We start from the raw sequence: 20,000 nt of genomic DNA, 5'->3' as shown, positions 1-20,000 counted from the left end.
TGCTTTGTCAGTGAAGCAGTGTTGTGAGGTCACCCCCCCCCCCCCCCATTTTAACTGTTTAGGGCCTTCGGAGAATCGGTGTTAAGTAGCATGGTTTTTGAAGGTCTGGTCATCTAGCATATCATTAGAACCTGCAGTCACTAGCAGTAGCAACAAGATTTGCACAGCCAGTGGTATCAGCATCAGGCTCGCACTTACACCAGGACGGTATATAGCTTTGATTTAACTATAATGAAGTTGTACAGTATCGCACGTCTTGTCTGCATAATTACTGATTAATGCTCATTAGTTTTGAGTTAATGCTCTTTGTCTTGGCTTTAGCACTGCTGCCAGCCTGACCACATGGTCTTTCAGTGCTTATGTTATCGAAGGTCAGACTATTTTAGAGAAACCCTAAGTTTATTTAGGCACAGGTACGAAAGTCCAATTTTTTTTTTTAACAAGTCTGCCGTCTCCCACCGAGGCAGGGTGACCCAAAAAGAAAGAAAATCCCCAAAAAGAAAGTACTTTCATCATCATTCAACACTTTCACCACACACACACATTATCACTGTTTTTGCAGAGGTGCTCAGAATACAACAGTTTAGAAATGTACACATATAAAGATACACAACATATCCCTCAAAACTGCCAATATCCCAATCCCCTCCTTTAAAGTGCATGCATTGTACTTCCCATTTCCAGGACTCAAGTCTGACTATATGAAAATAACCGGTTTCCATGAATTTTTTTTTTTATTATCACACCGGCCGATTCCCACCAAGGCAGGGTGGCCCGAAAAAGAAAAACTTTCACCATCATTCACTCCATCACTGTCTTGCCAGAAGGGTGCTTTACACTACAGTTTTTAAACTGCAACATTAACACCCCTCCTTCAGAGTGCAGGCACTGTACTTCCCATCTCCAGGACTCAAGTCCGGCCTGCCGGTTTCCCTGAATCCCTTCATAAATGTTACTTTGCTCACACTCCAACAGCACGTCAAGTATTAAAAACCATTTGTCTCCATTCACTCCTATCAAACACGCTCACGCATGCCTGCTGGAAGTCCAAGCCCCTCGCACACAAAACCTCCTTTACCCCCTCCCTCCAACCCTTCCTAGGCCGACCCCTACCCCGCCTTCCTTCCACTACAGACTGATACACTCTTGAAGTCATTCTGTTTCGCTCCATTCTCTCTACATGTCCGAACCACCTCAACAACCCTTCCTCAGCCCTCTGGACAACAGTTTTGGTAATCCCGCACCTCCTCCTAACTTCCAAACTACGAATTCTCTGCATTATATTCACACCACACATTGCCCTCAGACATGACATCTCCACTGCCTCCAGCCTTCTCCACGCTGCAACATTCATCACCCACGCTTCACACCCATATAAGAGCGTTGGTAAAACTATACTCTCATACATTCCCCTCTTTGCCTCCAAGGACAAAGTTCTTTGTCTCCACAGACTCCTAAGTGCACCACTCACTCTTTTTCCCTCATCAATTCTATGATTCACCTCATCTTTCATAGACCCATCCGCTGACACGTCCACTCCCAAATATCTGAATACGTTCACCTCCTCCATACTCTCTCCCTCCAATCTGATATTCAATCTTTCATCACCTAATCTTTTTGTTATCCTCATAACCTTACTCTTTCCTGTATTCACCTTTAATTTTCTTCTTTTGCACACCCTACCAAATTCATCCACCAATCTCTGCAACTTCTCTTCAGAATCTCCCAAGAGCACAGTGTCATCAGCAAAGAGCAGCTGTGACAACTCCCACTTTGTGTGTGATTCTTTATCTTTTATGAATCCCTTCACTAAATATTACCCTGCTCACACTCCAACAGATCGTCAGGTCCCAAGTACCATTCGTCTCCATTCACTCCTATCTAACACGCTCACGCACGCTTGCTGGAAGTCCAAGCCCCTTGCCCACAAAACCTCCTTTACCCCCTCTCTCCAACCCTTTCGAGGACGGCCCCTACCCCGCCTTCCTTCCCCTATAGATTTATATGCTTTCCATGTCATTCTACTTTGATCCATTCTCTCTAAATGACCAAACCACCTCAACCCCTCTTCTGCCCTCTGACTAATATTTTTATTAACTCCACACCTTTTCCTAATTTCCACACTGAATTTTCTGCATAATATTTACACCACACATTGCCCTTAAACAGGACATCTCCACTGCCTCCAACCGTCTCCTCGCTGCTGCATTTACAACCCAAGCTTCACACCCATATAAGAGTGTTGGTACTACTATACTTTCATACATTCCCTTCTTTGCCTCCATAGGTAAAGTTTTTTGACTCCACATATACCTCAATGCACCACTCACCTTTTTTCCCTCATCAATTCTATGACTAACCTCATCTTTCATAAATCCATCCGCCGACACGTCAACTCCCAAGTATCTGGAAACATTCACTTCTTCCATACTCCTCCTCCCCAATTTGATATCCAATTTCTCTTTATCTAAATAATTTGATACCCTCATCACCTTACTCTTTTCTATGTTCACTTTCAACTTTCTACCTTTACACACAATCCCAAACTCATCCACTAACCTTTGCAATTTTTCTTTAGAATCTCCCATAAGCACAGTATCATCAGCAAAAAGTAACTGTGTCAATTCCCATTTTGAATTTGATTCCCCAAAATTTAATCCCACCCCTCTCCCGAACACCCTAGCATTTACTTCCTTTACAACCCCATCCATAAATATATTAAACAACCATGGTGACATTACACATCCCTGTCTAAGACCTACTTTTACCGGGAAGTAGTCTCCCTCTTCTACACACCCTAACCTGAGCCTCACTATCCTCATAAAAACTCTTTACAGCATTTAGTAACTTACCACCTATTCCATATACTTGCAACATCTGCCACATTGCTCCTCTATCCACTCTATCATATGCCTTTTCTAAATCCATAAATGCAATAAAAACTTCCCTACCTTTATCTAAATACTGTTCACATATATACTTCAATGTAAACACTTGATCTACACATCCCCTACCCACTATAAAACCTCCTTGCTCATCCGCAATCCTACATTCTGTCTTGCCTCTAATTCTTTCAATTATAACCCTACCATACACTTTTCCTGGTATACTCAGTAAACTTATTCCTCTATAATTTTTACAGTCTCTTTTGTCCCCTTTCCCTTTATATAAAGGGACTATACATGCTTTCTGCCAATCCCTAGGTACATGTACCTTCCCCTCTTTCATACATTTATTAAACAAAAGTACCAACCACTCCAACACTATATCCCCCCCTGCTTTTAACATTTCTGTCATGATCCCATCAGTTCCAGCTGCTTTACCCCCTTTCATTCTACGTAAGAAGAGCAGAATGTAAGTGTGGGGGAGGTACGTGAGGCATTACGTAGAAAGTCCAATTATCAGTGTAAATTACCTAGAATAACCCAACAATTCAGTGATTTGTTAAAATTGCACATCCTTTAAACACCAGGCTGGTTCAGTTTGTTTTGTGAATTCTTCTAAGTGGTCTACTAGTGTGATAGGCAGGCAAGCAGTATCCACACCTTGTCGTCATACCCACCTGGTCATTGTATGGGGAGTGATGATTAACTGGGAGGTTGGTTGATAGCCTGGACTTCGGAGGTTGCGAGAGCATGTGGGGGAAGGTGCTGGATTTTAGTCATTCGAAATAGACAAATGGTTGAGTGGGAGCCCATTGTACTTCCTTTTAGTGATCATTGTTTGGTCACATTTGAACATGAATAGTCACTTTACGAATAAAACAGTGATACGTACTTATTGTAGTTCTCTAGACGGTAATATTGCTGTTCACTTGCAGCCTCTTTTGGGAGTTAAAATTGTAGCTTAGAAAATGTACAGGGAATTTTTCACTATCCATATAAATTCAAATATACCTAAATTGGGAAGGAACATGAAGGCCCATGAACTTTGCGTAGGGATGTTGGTGAGGAAATTATTTCTACCGGGGGGGGGGGGGGAAGTCTGGAGGAATTTGTTCAAAATTTTCACATGGAAATTACACCTGATGAGGACAAAGGTTCAACAGACCCCAATAAAATTTTAAGGGGGGAAAGTTTTCAATATCCTTGCTTTGTTCAGAAGGAAAATTACTGAAAGACCTTGACTCTCTTGGAGAAATTTTTCTTGTCCTAAACTTCCTGCTCATCTGGGCTGTTGTGTATATGCTGGCCTAGGTGCAGCTAGCACAGCTGAGGCCTGGTCTGGGATGGCCAGTTTATTCTGAGAGGGTGGTGAACCCTCTCAGAATAGACTGGTTAACCCAATGTAACTGCTGTTGCTGTAGTAGTGTATACTATAATAAGAGTACAGTATAGTATTTTAAGATTGAATGCTCACTAGATGCAATACTGATGGAAGGGGTTTAATACAGTAGGCATGTTAGCATTCGGTCAATATTGATATGTATCCCCCTGTGGTGGGGTTATGATTTGGCTGGGGTGCTCATATCCCTTGTCTTTAGCATAAATGGTGGATTTTCCCCATTTCATAAATTTTTACCCAACTGATAGTGTGGATGTAGATTATGCAATGTGAAGTACTATTTTTTCTTTATGAATATTGTAGTGAATTAATCACTGTTAGTAAGAATCTGATAATGTTAGACACAGCTTAAAAGCACTGAATAAGCAAATAGTTCTTATAAGAACATAAGAATGTAGGAACACTGCAGAAGGCCTACTGGCCCATACGAGGCAGGTCCTTATCAAAACGACATCTACCTAAAGCTACTCAAGAAATAACTCCCGTACCCCTTAACAATCAAACCCAGCCCCTCCCACTCATATATTTGTCCAGTCTCTTCTTAAAGCTACCCAAGGTCCTAGCCTCTATCACCCCACTGGGAAGACTGTTCCACGCATCTACAACTCTGTTAGAAAACCAGTACTTACCTATGTCCTTTCTAAATCTAAATTTATCCAACTTAAATCCATTATTCCTGGTTCTTACCTGGTTCGACACCCTCAGTACTTTATTAATGTCTCCCTTGTTTATGCCCGTCATCCACTTATACACTTCAATGATATCTCCCCTCATTCTACGCCTCTCCAGAGAGTGGAGATTTAAGGCTTTAAGTCTATCTTCATACGGGAGGTTCCTTACACAGTAAATCATTTTAGTCATTCTTCTCTGTATGTTCTCTAATGAGTCTGTCCATCCTGTAGTAAGGGGACCAAAACTGAGCAGCATAATCTAAATGAGGCCTCACTAGTGATGTATAGAGCTGTAAAATAACTTTTGGACTTCTGTTACTTATACTTCTTGAGATAAATCCAAGTAATCTGTTGGCTTTGTTGCGCACACTAAGGCACTGCTGTCTTGGCTTTAGATTTCTGCTTACCATGACTCCCAAGTCTTTTTCACATTCTGTATGACCAAGCTCTACTTCACCTAGATTATAGCTTCGAGGGTTATTTTCATTACCAAGGGCAAGTACCTTACACTTATCCACATTAAACTTCATCTGCCATTTTTCAGACCAAGACATTAATTTGTTCAAATCGTCCTGGAGTTCATTGATATCCTCCTCAGAGTGAATTATACGGCCTATCTTTGTATCCTCAGCAAACTTACTCATGTCACTAGTAATCCCTTCATCAAGGTCATTAATGTAAATTATGAACAAGAGAAGGCCTAAAACTGATCCTTGTGGAACGCCACTAGTGACTAATCCCCATTCAGATTTCACTCCATTAATGGTAACTCTCTTTCTATTGGTAAGCCATGCCTCAATCCATGCTAGAACTTTACCTCCTATACCATGAGCTGCCACTTTTCTTAAGAGTCTCTTGTGAGGTACTCTGTCGAAGGCTTTACTAAAATCCAAATAAACAATATCATATTCCTTATCACTGTCAACTGCCTCAAATGTTCTATTGAAGAATGTCAGTAAGTTTGTCAGGCAGGAACGACCTCTCGTGAATCCATGCTGAGATTCATTTATCAAGTTATGCTCTTCAAGGTGACTTCTGATAATGTCAGCTATAATTGATTCTAATAACTTGCCCACTACAGATGTCAGGCTTATTGGACGGTAATTTGAAGGAGTGGACTTATCCCCTGATTTGAATATAGGAACCACATAGCCATATTATAGGTAGTAGGTTGGTAGACAGCAACCACCCAGGGAAGTACTACCGTACTGCCAGATGACTGTGAAACAAAAACCTGTAACTGTTTTGCATGATGGTAGGATTGCTGGTTTCTTTTTCTGTCTCATAAACACGCTAGATAACAGGGATATCTTGCTACTCCTACTTACACTTTGGTCACACTTCAGACACGCACATGCATATATATATATATATACATACATCTAGGTTTTTCTCCTTTTTCTAAATAGCTCTTGTTCTTTTTTATTTCTTCTATTGTCCATGGGGAAGTGGAACATAATCTTTCCTCCGTAAGCCATGCGTGTCGTATGAGGCGACTAAAATGCCGGGAGCAATGGGCTAGTAACCCCTTCTCCTGTATACGTTTACTAAAAAAGAGAAGAAGAAAAACTTTATAAAACTGGGATGCTTAAATGTGCGTGGATGTAGTGCGGATGACAAGAAACAGATGATTGCTGATGTTATGAATGAAAAGAAGTTGGATGTCCTGGCTCTAAGCGAAACAAAGCTGAAGGGGGTAGGAGAGTTTCAGTGGGGGGAAATAAATGGGATTAAATCTGGAGTATCTGAGAGAGTTAGAGCAAAGGAAGGGGTAGCAGTAATGTTAAATGATCAGTTATGGAAGGAGAAAAGAGAATATGAAAGTGTAAATTCAAGAATTATGTGGATTAAAGTAAAGGTTGGATGCGAGAAGTGGGTCATAATAAGCGTGTATGCACCTGGAGAAGAGAGGAATGCAGAGGAGAGAGAGAGATTTTGGGAGATGTTAAGTGAATGTATAGGAGCCTTTGAACCAAGTGAAAGAGTAATTGTGGTAGGGGACCTGAATGCTAAAGTAGGAGAAACTTTTAGAGAGGGTGTGGTAGGTAAGTTTGGGGTGCCAGGTGTAAATGATAATGGGAGCCCTTTGATTGAACTTTGTATAGAAAGGGGTTTAGTTATAGGTAATACATATTTTAAGAAAAAGAGGATAAATAAGTATACAAGATATGATGTAGGGCGAAATGACAGTAGTTTGTTGGATTATGTATTGGTAGATAAAAGACTGTTGAGTAGACTTCAGGATGTACATGTTTATAGAGGGGCCACAGATATATCAGATCACTTTCTAGTTGTAGCTACACTGAGAGTAAAAGGTAGATGGGATACAAGGAGAATAGAAGCATCAGGGAAGAGAGAGGTGAAGGTTTATAAACTAAAAGAGGAGGCAGTTAGGGTAAGATATAAACAGCTATTGGAGGATAGATGGGCTAATGAGAGCATAGGCAATGGGGTCGAAGAGGTATGGGGTAGGATTAAAAATGTAGTGTTAGTGTTCAGCAGAAGTTTGTGGTTACAGGAAAGTGGGTGCAGGAGGGAAGAGGAGCGATTGGTGGAATGATGATGTAAAGAGAGTGGTAAGGGAGAAAAAGTTAGCATATGAGAAGTTTTTACAAAGTAGTGATGCAAGGAGGGAAGAGTATATGGAGAAAAAGAGAGAGGTTAAGAGAGTGGTGAAGCAATGTAAAAAGAGAGCAAATGAGAGTGGGTGAGATGTTATCAACAAATTTTGTTGAAAATAAGAAAAAGTTTTGGAGTGAGATTAACAAGTTAAGAAAGCCTAGAGAACAAATGGATTTGTCAGTTAAAAATAGGAGAGGAGAGTTATTAAATGGTGAGTTAGAGGTATTGGGAAGATAGGGAAGCTGTGATTTCGTGTATAGGGCAAGGAGGAATAACATCTTGTAGGAGTGAGGAAGAGCCAGTTGTGAGTGTGGGGGAAGTTCGTGAGGCAGTAGGTAAAATGAAAGGGGGTAAGGCAGCCGGGATTGATGGGATAAAGATAGAAATGTTAAAAGCAGGTGGGGATATAGTTTTGGAGTGGTTGGTGCAATTATTTAATAAATGTATGGAAGAGGGTAAGGTACCTAGGGATTGGCAGAGAGCATGCATAGTTCCTTTGTATAAAGGCAAAGGGGATAAAAGAGAGTGCAAAAATTATAGGGGGATAAGTCTGTTGAGTGTACCTGGTAAAGTGTATGGTAGTTATAATTGAAAGAATTAAGAGTAAGACGGAGAATAGGATAGCAGATGAACAAGGAGGCTTTAGGAAAGGTAGGGGGTGTGTGGACCAGGTGTTTACAGTGAAACATATAAGTGAACAGTATTTAGATAAGGCTAAAGAGGTCTTTGTGGCATTTATGGATTTGGAAAAGGCGTATGACAGGGTGGATAGGGGGGCAATGTGGCAGATGTTGCAAGTGTATGGTGTAGGAGGTAGGTTACTGAAAGCAGTGAAGAGTTTTTACGAGGATAGTGAGGCTCAAGTTAGAGTATGTAGGAAAGAGGGAAATTTTTTCCCAGTAAAAGTAGGCCTTAGACAAGGATGTGTGATGTCACCGTGGTTGTTTAATATATTTATAGATGGGGTTGTAAGAGAAGTAAATGCGAGGGTCTTGGCAAGAGGCGTGGAGTTAAAAGATAAAGAATCACACACAAAGTGGGAGTTGTCACAGCTGCTCTTTGCTGATGACACTGTGCTCTTGGGAGATTCTGAAGAGAAGTTGCAGAGATTGGTGGATGAATTTGGTAGGGTGTGCAAAAGAAGAAAATTAAAGGTGAATACAGGAAAGAGTAAGGTTATGAGGATAAAAAGATTAGGTGATGAAAGATTGAATATCAGATTGGAGGGAGAGAGTATGGAGGAGGTGAACGTATTCAGATATTTGGGAGTGGATGTGTCAGCGGATGGGTCTATGAAAGATGAGGTGAATCATAGAATTGATGAGGGAAAAAGAGTGAGTGGTGCACTTAGGAGTCTGTGGAGACAAAGAACTTTGTCCTTGGAGGCAAAGAGGGGAATGTATGAGAGTATAGTTTTACCAACGCTCTTATATGGGTGTGAAGCGTGGGTGATGAATGTTGCAGCGAGGAGAAGGCTGTAGGCAGTGGAGACGTCATGTCTGAGGGCAATGTGTGGTGTGAATATAATGCAGAGAATTCGCAGTTTGGAAGTTAGGAGGAGGTGCGGGATTACCAAAACTTGTCCAGAGGGCTGAGGAAGGGTTGTTGAGGTGGTTCGGACATGTAGAGAGAATGGAGCGAAACAGAATGACTTCAAGAATGTATCAGTCTGTAGTGGAAGGAAGGCGGGGTATGGGTCGGCCTAGGAAAGGTTGGAGGGAGGGGGTAAAGGAGGTTTTGTGTGCGAGGGGCTTGGACTTCCAGCAGGCATGCATGAGCGTGTTTGATAGGAGTGAATGGAGACAAATGGTTTTTAATACTTGACGTGCTGTTGGAGTGTGAGCAAAGTAACATTTATGAAGGGATTCAGGGAAACCGGCAGGCCGGACTTGAGTCCTGGAGATGGAAAGTACAGTGCCTGCACTCTGAAGGAGGGGTGTTAATGTTGCAGTTTAAAAACTGTAGTGTAAAGCACCCTTCTGGCAAGACAGTGATGGAGTGAATGATGGTGAAAGTTTTTCTTTTTCGGGCCACCCTGCCTTGGTGGGAATCGGCCAGTGTGATAATAAAATAATAGCCATCTTCCACAACTCTGGCACAACACTGGTAAGGATGGACGCATTGAATACACTCGTTAATGGCTGACTAAGCTCCATCTTGCATTCCTTAAGTACCCTTGAAAACAACTCATCGGGTCCCGGGGACTTATTTTGTTTCAGTTTGTCTATCTGTTTAATAACCATGTCCCTCATGACAGTAATATTAGTTAACTTAAATTCATCAGGAACTAAATAATTGTTAATTACTGGAATCTCATTTACATCTTCCTGTGTAAAAACTGACAAAAAATAGTCATTAAATAAGGAACACATTTCCTGTTCATTATCCGTCAGCTGCCCATTCCCAGATTTCAGAGGTCCTACTTTTTCCTTCACCTTCGTCCTATACACTTGAAAGAACCCCTTTGGATTAGTCTTTGATTCATTAGCAACTCTAATTTCATAGTCACGTTTAGCCTTTCTAATCGCCTTTTTTACTTCTCTTTTAAGCTGAACATATTGGTCAGTAAGGTTAACCTCTCCTCTTCTGATGCGCCTATAAATTCCCCTTTTCTCCCCTAATAGACGCTTTAGCCTCCTGTTAACCCATTTGGGATCGTTATTATTAGACCTAATTTCTCTCTGGGGAATGTATATACTCTGGGCACTGTGTACATTATTAAGAAAACAATCATAAAAGCAGATCCCTTCATATTCATAAGTATGATTATCGTCAATAAAATCATTAGCTAGATAACCCCAATCAAGATTAGACAGATGTTCCCTAAGTCCATTATAATCGGCAGAACGAAAATCAGGGATTTTTACTGTATTATCATTATTCTTGCATTCCCAATTAATGCTGAAAGTGATGGATTTGTGATCACTTGCGCCAAGCTCTTCAGTGATCTCCAGATTATTCACGAGTGTTTCCTTATTTGACAAGACTAGGTCTAGCAAATTATTACCCCTGGTAGGCTCAGTTACGCTCTGTTTCAGAAAACAAGTCCTGAACTGTTTCCATAAAGTCACTGGACTCTAGATTACCTGTCAAAGAATTCCAGTCAATTTGACTAAAGTTAGTCCCCTACTATGACTGTTACTGTGTCCAGAAGCCCTAACAATTTCGATCCAAGCCTGGAGGTCGGTATATTACACCTAGAATTAGTTTTTCTTGACCCTCCACGAACTCTACCCAAACACTGTTACTGCTCCATCTATTTTTATACCCGTTTTTATGCAACAATTAATATTTTCTCGAACATACAATGCAACTCCTCCCCCCCTTCCCATTACATCTATCCACATTGAACAACTTAAATCCCTGAATATTACACTCAGCAGTCATATCCCGACTCTTTAAATCACACCACGTTTCAGTTAATGCAATGATATCAAAGTTCCCGGCACATGCTACCAAACGTAGTTCATTAATTTTATTTCTTGCACTTCGACTGTTAGCATAAAATACCATCGTATGTTTTTTCTTCTGCACATTTTTCCTATTCATCTTTATTTTTACACAATTTCTGAAATTATCATTACCCAGAGTTACTCCATGACAGTTACTATTAAGATTCTTAATATCAGAGCATAAGTCAATATATCCATACTCATTATTAATCATTTTTAAACCCATACCTCTAACTAATCCTAGTTTAAAGTCCTAACAACCCCCTCAGCTGAGTTAGCAAGAAAACCCATACCTGCCCTGGATAAGTGAACCCCATCCCTGGCATACATGTCATTTCGGCCATAGAAGATGTCCCAATTGTCAATGAATGGTACTGCATTATCCTTAGTGTTTATCCAGCCAACAATTAATACCAATTGCTCTGGACAACCATTCATTACCAACACCTCTTCTTGGCAAAATGCCACATATAACAGGGCGCCCCCCCTTCTTCCTAATTATGTCTATAGCTGTCCTGAACTTTCTAACTAAATCCCCACTTCTACGCTTGCCTACATCATTGCCTCCAGCACTGAGGCAAATAATAGGATTGATCCCATTACCGTTCATGATGTTGTCAAGCCGGCTAACAATGTCCTCCATCCCAGCCCCAGGAAAGCATACCCTTTGTCTCCTACTCCTGTCCTTCAAGCAGAATGCCCTATCCATGTATCTTAACCTGGCTATCCCCAACAACAACAATATTCTTACCTTCCTTGTCGTTCGTCGTGACGATCCCAGTAGTCGACTCACATTCGTCGGGTAGCACCGAGAATGCGTTGGAGGTTTCCACAGGAGTTTCCACAGCAGTCTTTCTTCATCGTTTCTGGCTTTCCATTCGTCTTCTTGATCGTCAACTTCGTCGTCCCCTGCTGTCCAGCCACTGGCCACGATCCCTTCTTGACCTGAGGACTCGAAACAGGAGGACTACTACGAATCCTCTTGTTTTCCTCGGTCAATCGCCGTATCTTCATCTTAGCTGCCCTCAATTCTTCCTTAAGTTGCTGGTAAAGTTGCTCGATGGAGGGCATCTTGGTTCAGTCCACGGGAGCAAACAAGACACTTCTTCACAGATTTAAGTACAGGTCACCACAGACAATTTGTTGAACTTTCAAAAGGCAGAAGGGAGTGATGGAATGGCATTTAGTATTCCATGATAAATTACATGAAGCCAGTTAAATTAGGTATTAACTTTAGGGTATGAAATAAAGGTACTGTACTGTAATTACAACTTCAATTTTTCCTTTGCAGGGAATCAGCTATGAAACTGGAGTTCCGCAACAAGATGAAAATGCATGTCCTAACAAGAGATCATTTTCAAGTCAACCTTCTTTCACAATCCATGAAGATGAACCATCATATATATCCCTGGGGTCCTCCGGTACCAGCAGCTTAATTAATGCAAGCAGTACTTCAATATCTTTACCATTAAAAGAAAGGTCAAGTAAACCTCGAGAAAAACAATCTGATAGTATTCAAGACATTGACCCATCTATAATAGCATTACAAAAGTAAGTAGTGCTTTCTTAAGTTATGACATAAAATGAAAATAGGCTTAAATAAGATGAACTTTCTAATTTTTATCTCTTTACAGATCTTCAGACATAGACTCAAGTGGGTCTTCTGATGTGATGGAAATGAGCATTTGTGATGATGATCTTATGGTAGTGGAACAAACTCCTAGAGAAGAGGTCCTTCAGAGTAGAAACGATGATATTTATGATGTTCCAGAGTATGCTGCCGATATTTATCAGTACCTTAAGGAAGCAGAGGTAACGTTTAATGTGTAAATATTTATGTATTTACATGCATACTGTTCTTGAGTATGTCAGTCCCTAGCATTTTTCACTCAAAATTCCTAATTCATATAGTGATACCTTGGGATACGAACTTAATTCGTTCCAGAAGGCTGTTCGAGTGCCGATACCAAACAAATTTGTTCCCATAAGGAATAATGTAAATTAGATAAATCTGTTTCAGACCCCAAAAATACACTTACAAAAGCACTTGCATAATTGTTCAAATTTTGAGCTGCTCGTATCCTGAGGTACCACTGTATTTTAAATGTGCCTTGTTATGAAGGGTTGATAGAAAATTTAAGTTTTTGTATTATCCTGAAACAAGGTTATAAAAGTAAATGTACTAGTACAGAAGGTAGATGTGCAGTTGTAGTAATAGTGGCACTAAATTTAAAGTCTGTATTTAAGGAGATGCATACTGTAGTGGGTTGTCCTGGATGCCCCAGAGAAAAGTATTCTGCCGTAGGCAAGCACGATTTTTACCGCTCGGTCACTTTGCCCTATTTACTCTTCCCCTTACCTATATTTTTATTTAAGGCTAAGCCTATAACTTTTCTTTTTAAATTTACTTTGCCTGTTAAGAAAGTTACTTGTCATTATGTAGCTGTTAATTAGAATCTTCATTCTAAAATAAAATGCATATAGCTTTATGAACTTGAATTTCAACCAGGTATGTCATAAACCACGTGCAAACTACATGTCAAAGCAGACGGATATAACAGCAAGTATGAGATGGATTCTTGTTGACTGGCTTGTGGAAGTAGCAGAAGAATACAGCCTTCACACAGAAACCTTATACTTGGCAGTCTCTTACATAGACCGCTTTCTCTCCCATATGTCGGTCAAGAGAGATAAACTGCAGCTTGTTGGCACCACTGCAATGTTTATTGCTGCGTAAGTATACTGGCTATTAATTAAGGGCAGTGTTTGTAAAAATATGCTATACAAAATTATAATTAGCAAGTTTTTAAGTCTTATTGTTGCAACTTGGAATTTTTTAAATAATTTTTAACATACCCTTCCTCATTTTGTTTATTCAACACGAGTATGCCTATTTTTTCACAACCTACTTTTCCAAGGTAAGATGACTGGGGAAGACTGTTATTCCATAATTATCTTGCTAGGTGTGTAAAATAAATCCTAATGACCTGTGAATTAACATAACCACTCACTGTGCAGGCACTTTATTTCTTACTTTCAGGAGTTTGGCTAACCAGTTCCCTGAATTTCTAAGTGTTAACCTTGTTCATTGGAGTAAAATCCTTCCAACCACTTCTCTCCACTCTTGCCCATACTTGCTGAATTCTCAAGTCTATCTAGCACCCATAAAACCCCTTTCTGAGATAAAGCGTATCGCCTTCTTCCAGTGTTTATTAGGGATGGGATGTTACCAAAATTTTTACTGCTACATATACTAAAGGGGAAGTACAATGCCTGCACTTTAAAGGAGGGGTATGGGATATGTTGTGTATCTTTATACGTATATGCTTCTAAACTGTTGTATTCTGAGCACCTCTGCAAAAAGTGATTGTGTGAGTGAGGCAAAAGTGTTGAATGATGATGAAAGTATTTTCTTTTTGGGGATTTTTCTTTCTTTTTGGGTCGCCCTGCCTCGGTGGGAGACCGCCGACCGCAGATACCCATGGATGCTTTGGCACCTCTTACCTTTAGTAGTATTCATATACCCTCTTGGTCATACCGTTCTGCTCCATCCTTTAAATGCCCAAACCATCTTGGCCCCTCCTGTACACTGAATAATAAATTTCATTTTTTTTTTCAATGAGTCGGCCACCTCCCGCTGAGGCAGGGTGACCCAAAAAGAAAAAAAATCCCCCCCAAAAAGAAAATACTCTCATCATTCAACACTTTCACCTCACTCACACATAATCACCATTTTTGCAGAGGTGCTCAGAATACAACAGTTTAGAAGCGTGTACGTATGAAGATACTATATATCCCTCCAAACTGCCAGTATTCCAAACCCCTCCTTTAAAGTGCAGGCATTGTACTTTCCATTTCCAGGACTCGAGTCCGGCTATATAAAAACAACCGGTTTCCCTGAATCCCTTAACTAAACATTACCCTGCTTACACTCCAACAACTCATCAGGTCCCAAATACTATTCGTCTCAATTACCTCCTATCTAACACGCTCACACACGCTTGCTGGAAGTCCAAGCCCCTCGCCCACAAAACCTCCTTTATCCCCTCCCTCCAATCTTTTCGAGGGCGACCCCTACCCTGCCTTCCTTCCCCTACAGATTTAAACGCTCTCCATGTCATTCTACTTTCATCCATTCTCTAAATGACCAGACCACCTCAACAACCCCTCTTCAGCCCTCTAATACTTTTATTATCTCCACATCTCCTAATTTCCACACTCTGAATTTTCTGCATAATATTTACACCACACATTGTCCTTAGACAGGACATCTCCACTGCCTCCAACCTCCTCCTCGCTGCAGCATTTTCAACCCAAGCTTCACAACCATATAGTGTTGGTACCACTATACTTTAATACATTTCCTTCTTTGCCTCCATAGGTAACGTTTTTTGTCTCCACATATACCGCGACGCACCACTCGCCTTTTTTCCCTCGTCAGTTCTATGATTAACCTCATCCTTCGTAAATCCATCCGCCGACACTTCAACTCCCAAATACGTACAGTGGACTCCCGAGCTTGTGATTAATCCATTCCAGAGAGTCTGCCGACTGGCGAAATTCATGATTGGCAAATATTTTCCCCATAAGAAATAATGGAAACTCAATTAATCCGTTTCAGACAGCCAGAAGTATTAACAAAAAATAATTTTTTTAAAGATTAAATATAGATTTACATACAGAAAAAATGACAGATATAAACCACTAATAAAATGGATAAATGAACATTTAACATCACACTTAACCTTTATAGATTCTTGTTGGTATAGGAGGTAGGTAGGAGGCAAGAGGAAGGCGAGTTTATTATGCTTCGATATGACGCTAATATCTCTACGGCTTATTTATCTATCACAATTCATCTAATATGACATTATAAACAATATTAATAAAATAGAAACATGATATATACTCTAGAATGAATAAAATGTCATAATGTATGAGAGGAGTAAATGGTGTAAGTGTTGTTGGGTTTAAGGGCTGCCACTGAGAGAAGCCGTGTCGGTGGCGGTGGAGGTTTTGGCCACCACCACCATCACACTTAAACAATGTATGTAATTTATAAATAAGAAATATTTACATTTTAATTTATAAATAAGTATATTCAGGTATACACAAATAGTTACATACATAGATTATCATACATAGCAGCATGTGTGTAAATTACCCAGGATAACCCAAAAAATTCAAGAGTGACACATTTCCATTGGTGTCCTTTTATATTTACACTTACATTTACACTTGCCTTGGAGATGTTCGTTTAATTAGTTTGATGAAGATGTTGGCAGAGGTTTAGGGTGGTGGAAGTTAGCAGGGCGGTGTATGTTCAGTGGTCCTATACACATCCAACAACATTGGAGAGTTACTCTCATGTTGTTTTTCGATCGCTTGCTCGCTTAACTTGCTACACTGTTAATTCTACACTTTATTGCTGGCTGGAGCTATATATCTTTATCAATACCTGCTGCTTTAGTATCATACATATTGTAGAATCACTGAATCAATGCAGGAGGCACATTCTCCGCTCTCTTCCTCTACTTTAGTACTTTGCTATGAGTGTTTTCTTGAATTCTATAGTGTTTCTCGCCTTCTTTACCAAAGGGCTGGCACTAAGAGCTTTCTTTGGGCCCATGGTGGCTTATTTAGCAGTTGCAAGCACAAAGAACAATGAATTATGAAATGTGTTGTATGAACCTGTGGGGTGATGGTCACATGCTGGTAAACAATGGCACACTTGAGTGTGAATAGTGTGGGAGACTGGCTTTGTGTGCGCGCTGCCTGGCAGACGCATACCAGAAGGTCGCCGAATCATGAGTCCAACCACGAAGCTAAATTTTGCCGAAAGTCGGATTTCACGAAAGTCGCGGCTGCCGAACGGCATGGGTCCACTGTATCTGAAAACATTCACTTCTTCCGTATTACTACTCCCCAATTTGATATCCAATTTTTCTTGATCTAAATCATTTGATACCCTCATCACCTTACTCTTTTTCTATGTTCACTTTCAGCTTTCTACCTTTGCATCACAGTTGCACCACAAATTGTTTTTAAAAATGTGTTCTCTGCCTCCATTAACATTTTAGTTTATTTATTTAGAAATTTTAGCATACAAACAGAGGTACAAAAAATACAGGTAAGAGCAGCATGCCAAAGCCACTTATATGCATAGCATTATGGGCTGGCTTAAAATTAACTTAAGATTAACTAAGCAATGATGAAATCAGTGATAAGACATTATTGTAAACAGATAACTATAAAATACAAATGAGTATTACAAAGACAGGTCCTATGGTTGCATGCATTGCTGTACATTCAGTAGAATGGAGTATTCTGTTAGGTAGTGTATTTAAAAAAAATAACAGTTAGGTTTAACATTTGTGTGATATAATTGTGAGTAACATTTAGGATATACAATTTATATGGTTCAGTTATTCAGTATTTGGTTTTGAGTGAGTAAGTGAACTTTGAGAAGAGACTTGAATTTATAAACAGGTAGTGTTTCTTTTATATTTACAGGTAATGAATTCCAGATTTTAGGGCCTTTTATGTGCATTGAGTTTTTGCATAGCGTGAGTTGGACACGAGGAACATCAAAGAGTGATCTGTGCCTTGTATTATGGTCATGTGTTCTGTTGAGGTTGGCAAGGAGATGTTTGAGGGGAGGGTTAATATCAGAGTTAAGTGTTCTATGTATGTAATAGGTGCAGTAATAAGTATGGATGTTTTGTATGGTGAGTAGGTCGAGTGTTTTGAATATTGGTGGTGTGCTGCCTGTAGGGAGAATTTGTTATTCTAACTGCAGCCTTTTGTTGGGTAATTAGTGGTCTGAGATGGTTAGTTGTTGTTGAGCCCCATGCACAAATTCCATAGGTGAGATAGGGGTAAATAAGAGTGAAAGGGCCAGGAGGGCTGACTGGAACATAGTACCGTATCTTCGATAGTATGCCTACAGTCTTGGAAATTTTCTTAGAAATTTGTTGTATATGTGTATGAAATTTGAGTCTATTATCGAGGTGGATTCCTAAGAATTTTCCCTCTGTTAGCTTTGTGATAGGTGATCCGTTTATAGTTATGTTAAGAGGTACATCTGTAGCTCTGTTACCAAACTGAATGAAGTAGGTTTTGTCAATGTTTAGTGTAAGTTTGTTAATCCTCATCCAGGTAGATATTTTCTGTAATTCGGTGTTTACAGTATTGGCTAGCGTGACTGGGCTCGGGTGAGAGAAGACGTATGTGGTGTCATCTGCAAAAAGTGTGGGTTTGAGTAACTGCGAAGCATTTGGTAGGTCATTTATGTATAGGAGAAAGAGAAGAGGGCCAAGGACACTTCCCTTTGGGACACCAACTGTAATTGGTTGTGCGGAAGAGCTTGCCCCATTTGCGTACACATATTGGCTTCTGTTGCTGAGGTAAGACTTGAGGTAGTTGAGGGAGTGCCCTCTAATACCATAGTGTGACAATTTTACGTGGAGCAAGTCATGGTCAACTGTATCAAAAGCTTTACGCAAGTCAATGAAGATCCCCAGTGGGACTTTTTTCTCTATTGCAGTGTATATATGTTCTAGCATGTGTATAATAGCATCATTAGTATTTTTATTAGGCCTGAATCCAAATTGGCAGGGGTTGAGAATGTTATGGGAGATGAGGTAGGAGTGGATTCGTTTATGAATTAATTTTTCGAAGATTTTTGAGAGTGGGTGTAAATTGGATATTGGCCTATAGTTATTCAACTCTGTTTGGTCTCCTCCTTTATGAATCGGGGTGACCCTTGCTATTTTGAGAACTGTAGGGAAGGTGGAGGATTCAATGGATTTGTTAGTGTTGCAATGATTGGTGATAGTACTTGTGACGCTTTTTTGTATATAAAGGGTGGTAAGGTATTTAAATCTCCTGCCTTGTTTTTCAGTGCGTTGATAATAAGGGAGACTTCGTATGGGTTAGTCTGAGCTATGAACAGTGTGTTCGGGTAGTTGCCAGTGAGGTAGTCATTTGGTGGGGTATCTGAGCTTGGGATATTATTGGCAAGGTTTTGACCTATAGTGGAGAAGAAATCATTGAGTCTGTTTGCTGTTTCTGTTGGTGGGAGTTGGGGTTCATCTGATTTTGCTAATTTTATTTTGCTATTTCGTGATATCTTTTTTGTTCCCAGAATTTCTGATGGGGTCTTCCAGGTCTTTTTTATATCACCTCGTAAGTTGGATAATCTGTTCTCATAATACAATTTTTTTGCCCTTATCAGGCTGGTTAGGATTGACGAGTAACATTTTGTTTGGTCTCTGGTTATGTGACCCATTCTGTACTGTTTTTCATATCGGTGTTTTGTATTTATGGATTTGAGAATGCTGGGTGTTAGCCAGGGACTGTTCAGTCTCTTAGCTGTCATCTGTTTAGTTTTTTAGGGCAGTGCTTGTTATAAAGGTATTGGGTCTTTTTTAGAAAATTATTAAAACATTCGTCAATATCTGTAGATTTCTAGCTCAGTGTGCCAGTCAATGTTTGTTACTGCTGTTGTGAAGTTATTAATGGCTGCCTCATTGTGAAGTCTGAAGGTGACTTTAGTAGTGTCTTGGGGTATTTTACCAAGAGTTATGAGGAAAGTAGGGTAGTGGTCTGTGGTATTATCTGTAATTATGCCTGATTTTAAAGGGGATATGGTGTTGGTCCAGATGTGGTCAAGTAGGGAAACACTAGTCTCTGTAACTCTTGTAGGTTTTGTTACTGTTGGTAGCAACATGCAGTTACTCATTGTGTTTGTGAATTCAGTAACGTGTGGGTCCTGGTCTTGCAGGAGATTTATATTGAAGTCGCCTGGGAGTAGTAAGTGATTTTTGTTCATGCGTGCATCAGTTATCATGCTTCCTAGGTTTTGACTAAATTGGCTAATGTTTGATTGTGGAATTCTGTAGATGTTTATCACTGTGAGAGGTTTTTGTAGGTACTTGGATTTGAATTTAGCTATTATATATTCCCCATG

At 40.1% G+C, this 20,000-nt stretch overlaps 1 protein-coding gene across 1 annotated transcript in view; it reads left to right on the top strand.

Annotated features, from left to right (window-relative positions):
* Positions 1-13,762, top strand: part of LOC128686418 (G2/mitotic-specific cyclin-A) — a gene marked incomplete at its 3' end in the record, with an annotated part of 21,464 nt that extends 7,702 nt beyond the window's left edge. Inside the window, 3 exon segments of the mRNA XM_070086019.1 lie at positions 12,321-12,580; positions 12,664-12,841; positions 13,539-13,762. Of these exon segments, the coding sequence (XP_069942120.1) occupies positions 12,321-12,580; positions 12,664-12,841; positions 13,539-13,762 (662 nt within the window).
* Positions 13,763-20,000: the final 6,238 nt, after the last annotated feature.

This window comes from Cherax quadricarinatus, chromosome 1 (genome assembly GCF_038502225.1).
Source record: "Cherax quadricarinatus isolate ZL_2023a chromosome 1, ASM3850222v1, whole genome shotgun sequence".
NCBI lineage: Eukaryota > Metazoa > Arthropoda > Malacostraca > Decapoda > Parastacidae > Cherax > Cherax quadricarinatus.
Note: the sequence above shows the minus strand (reverse complement) of the source record. Positions and strands in the feature narration are given on the sequence as shown.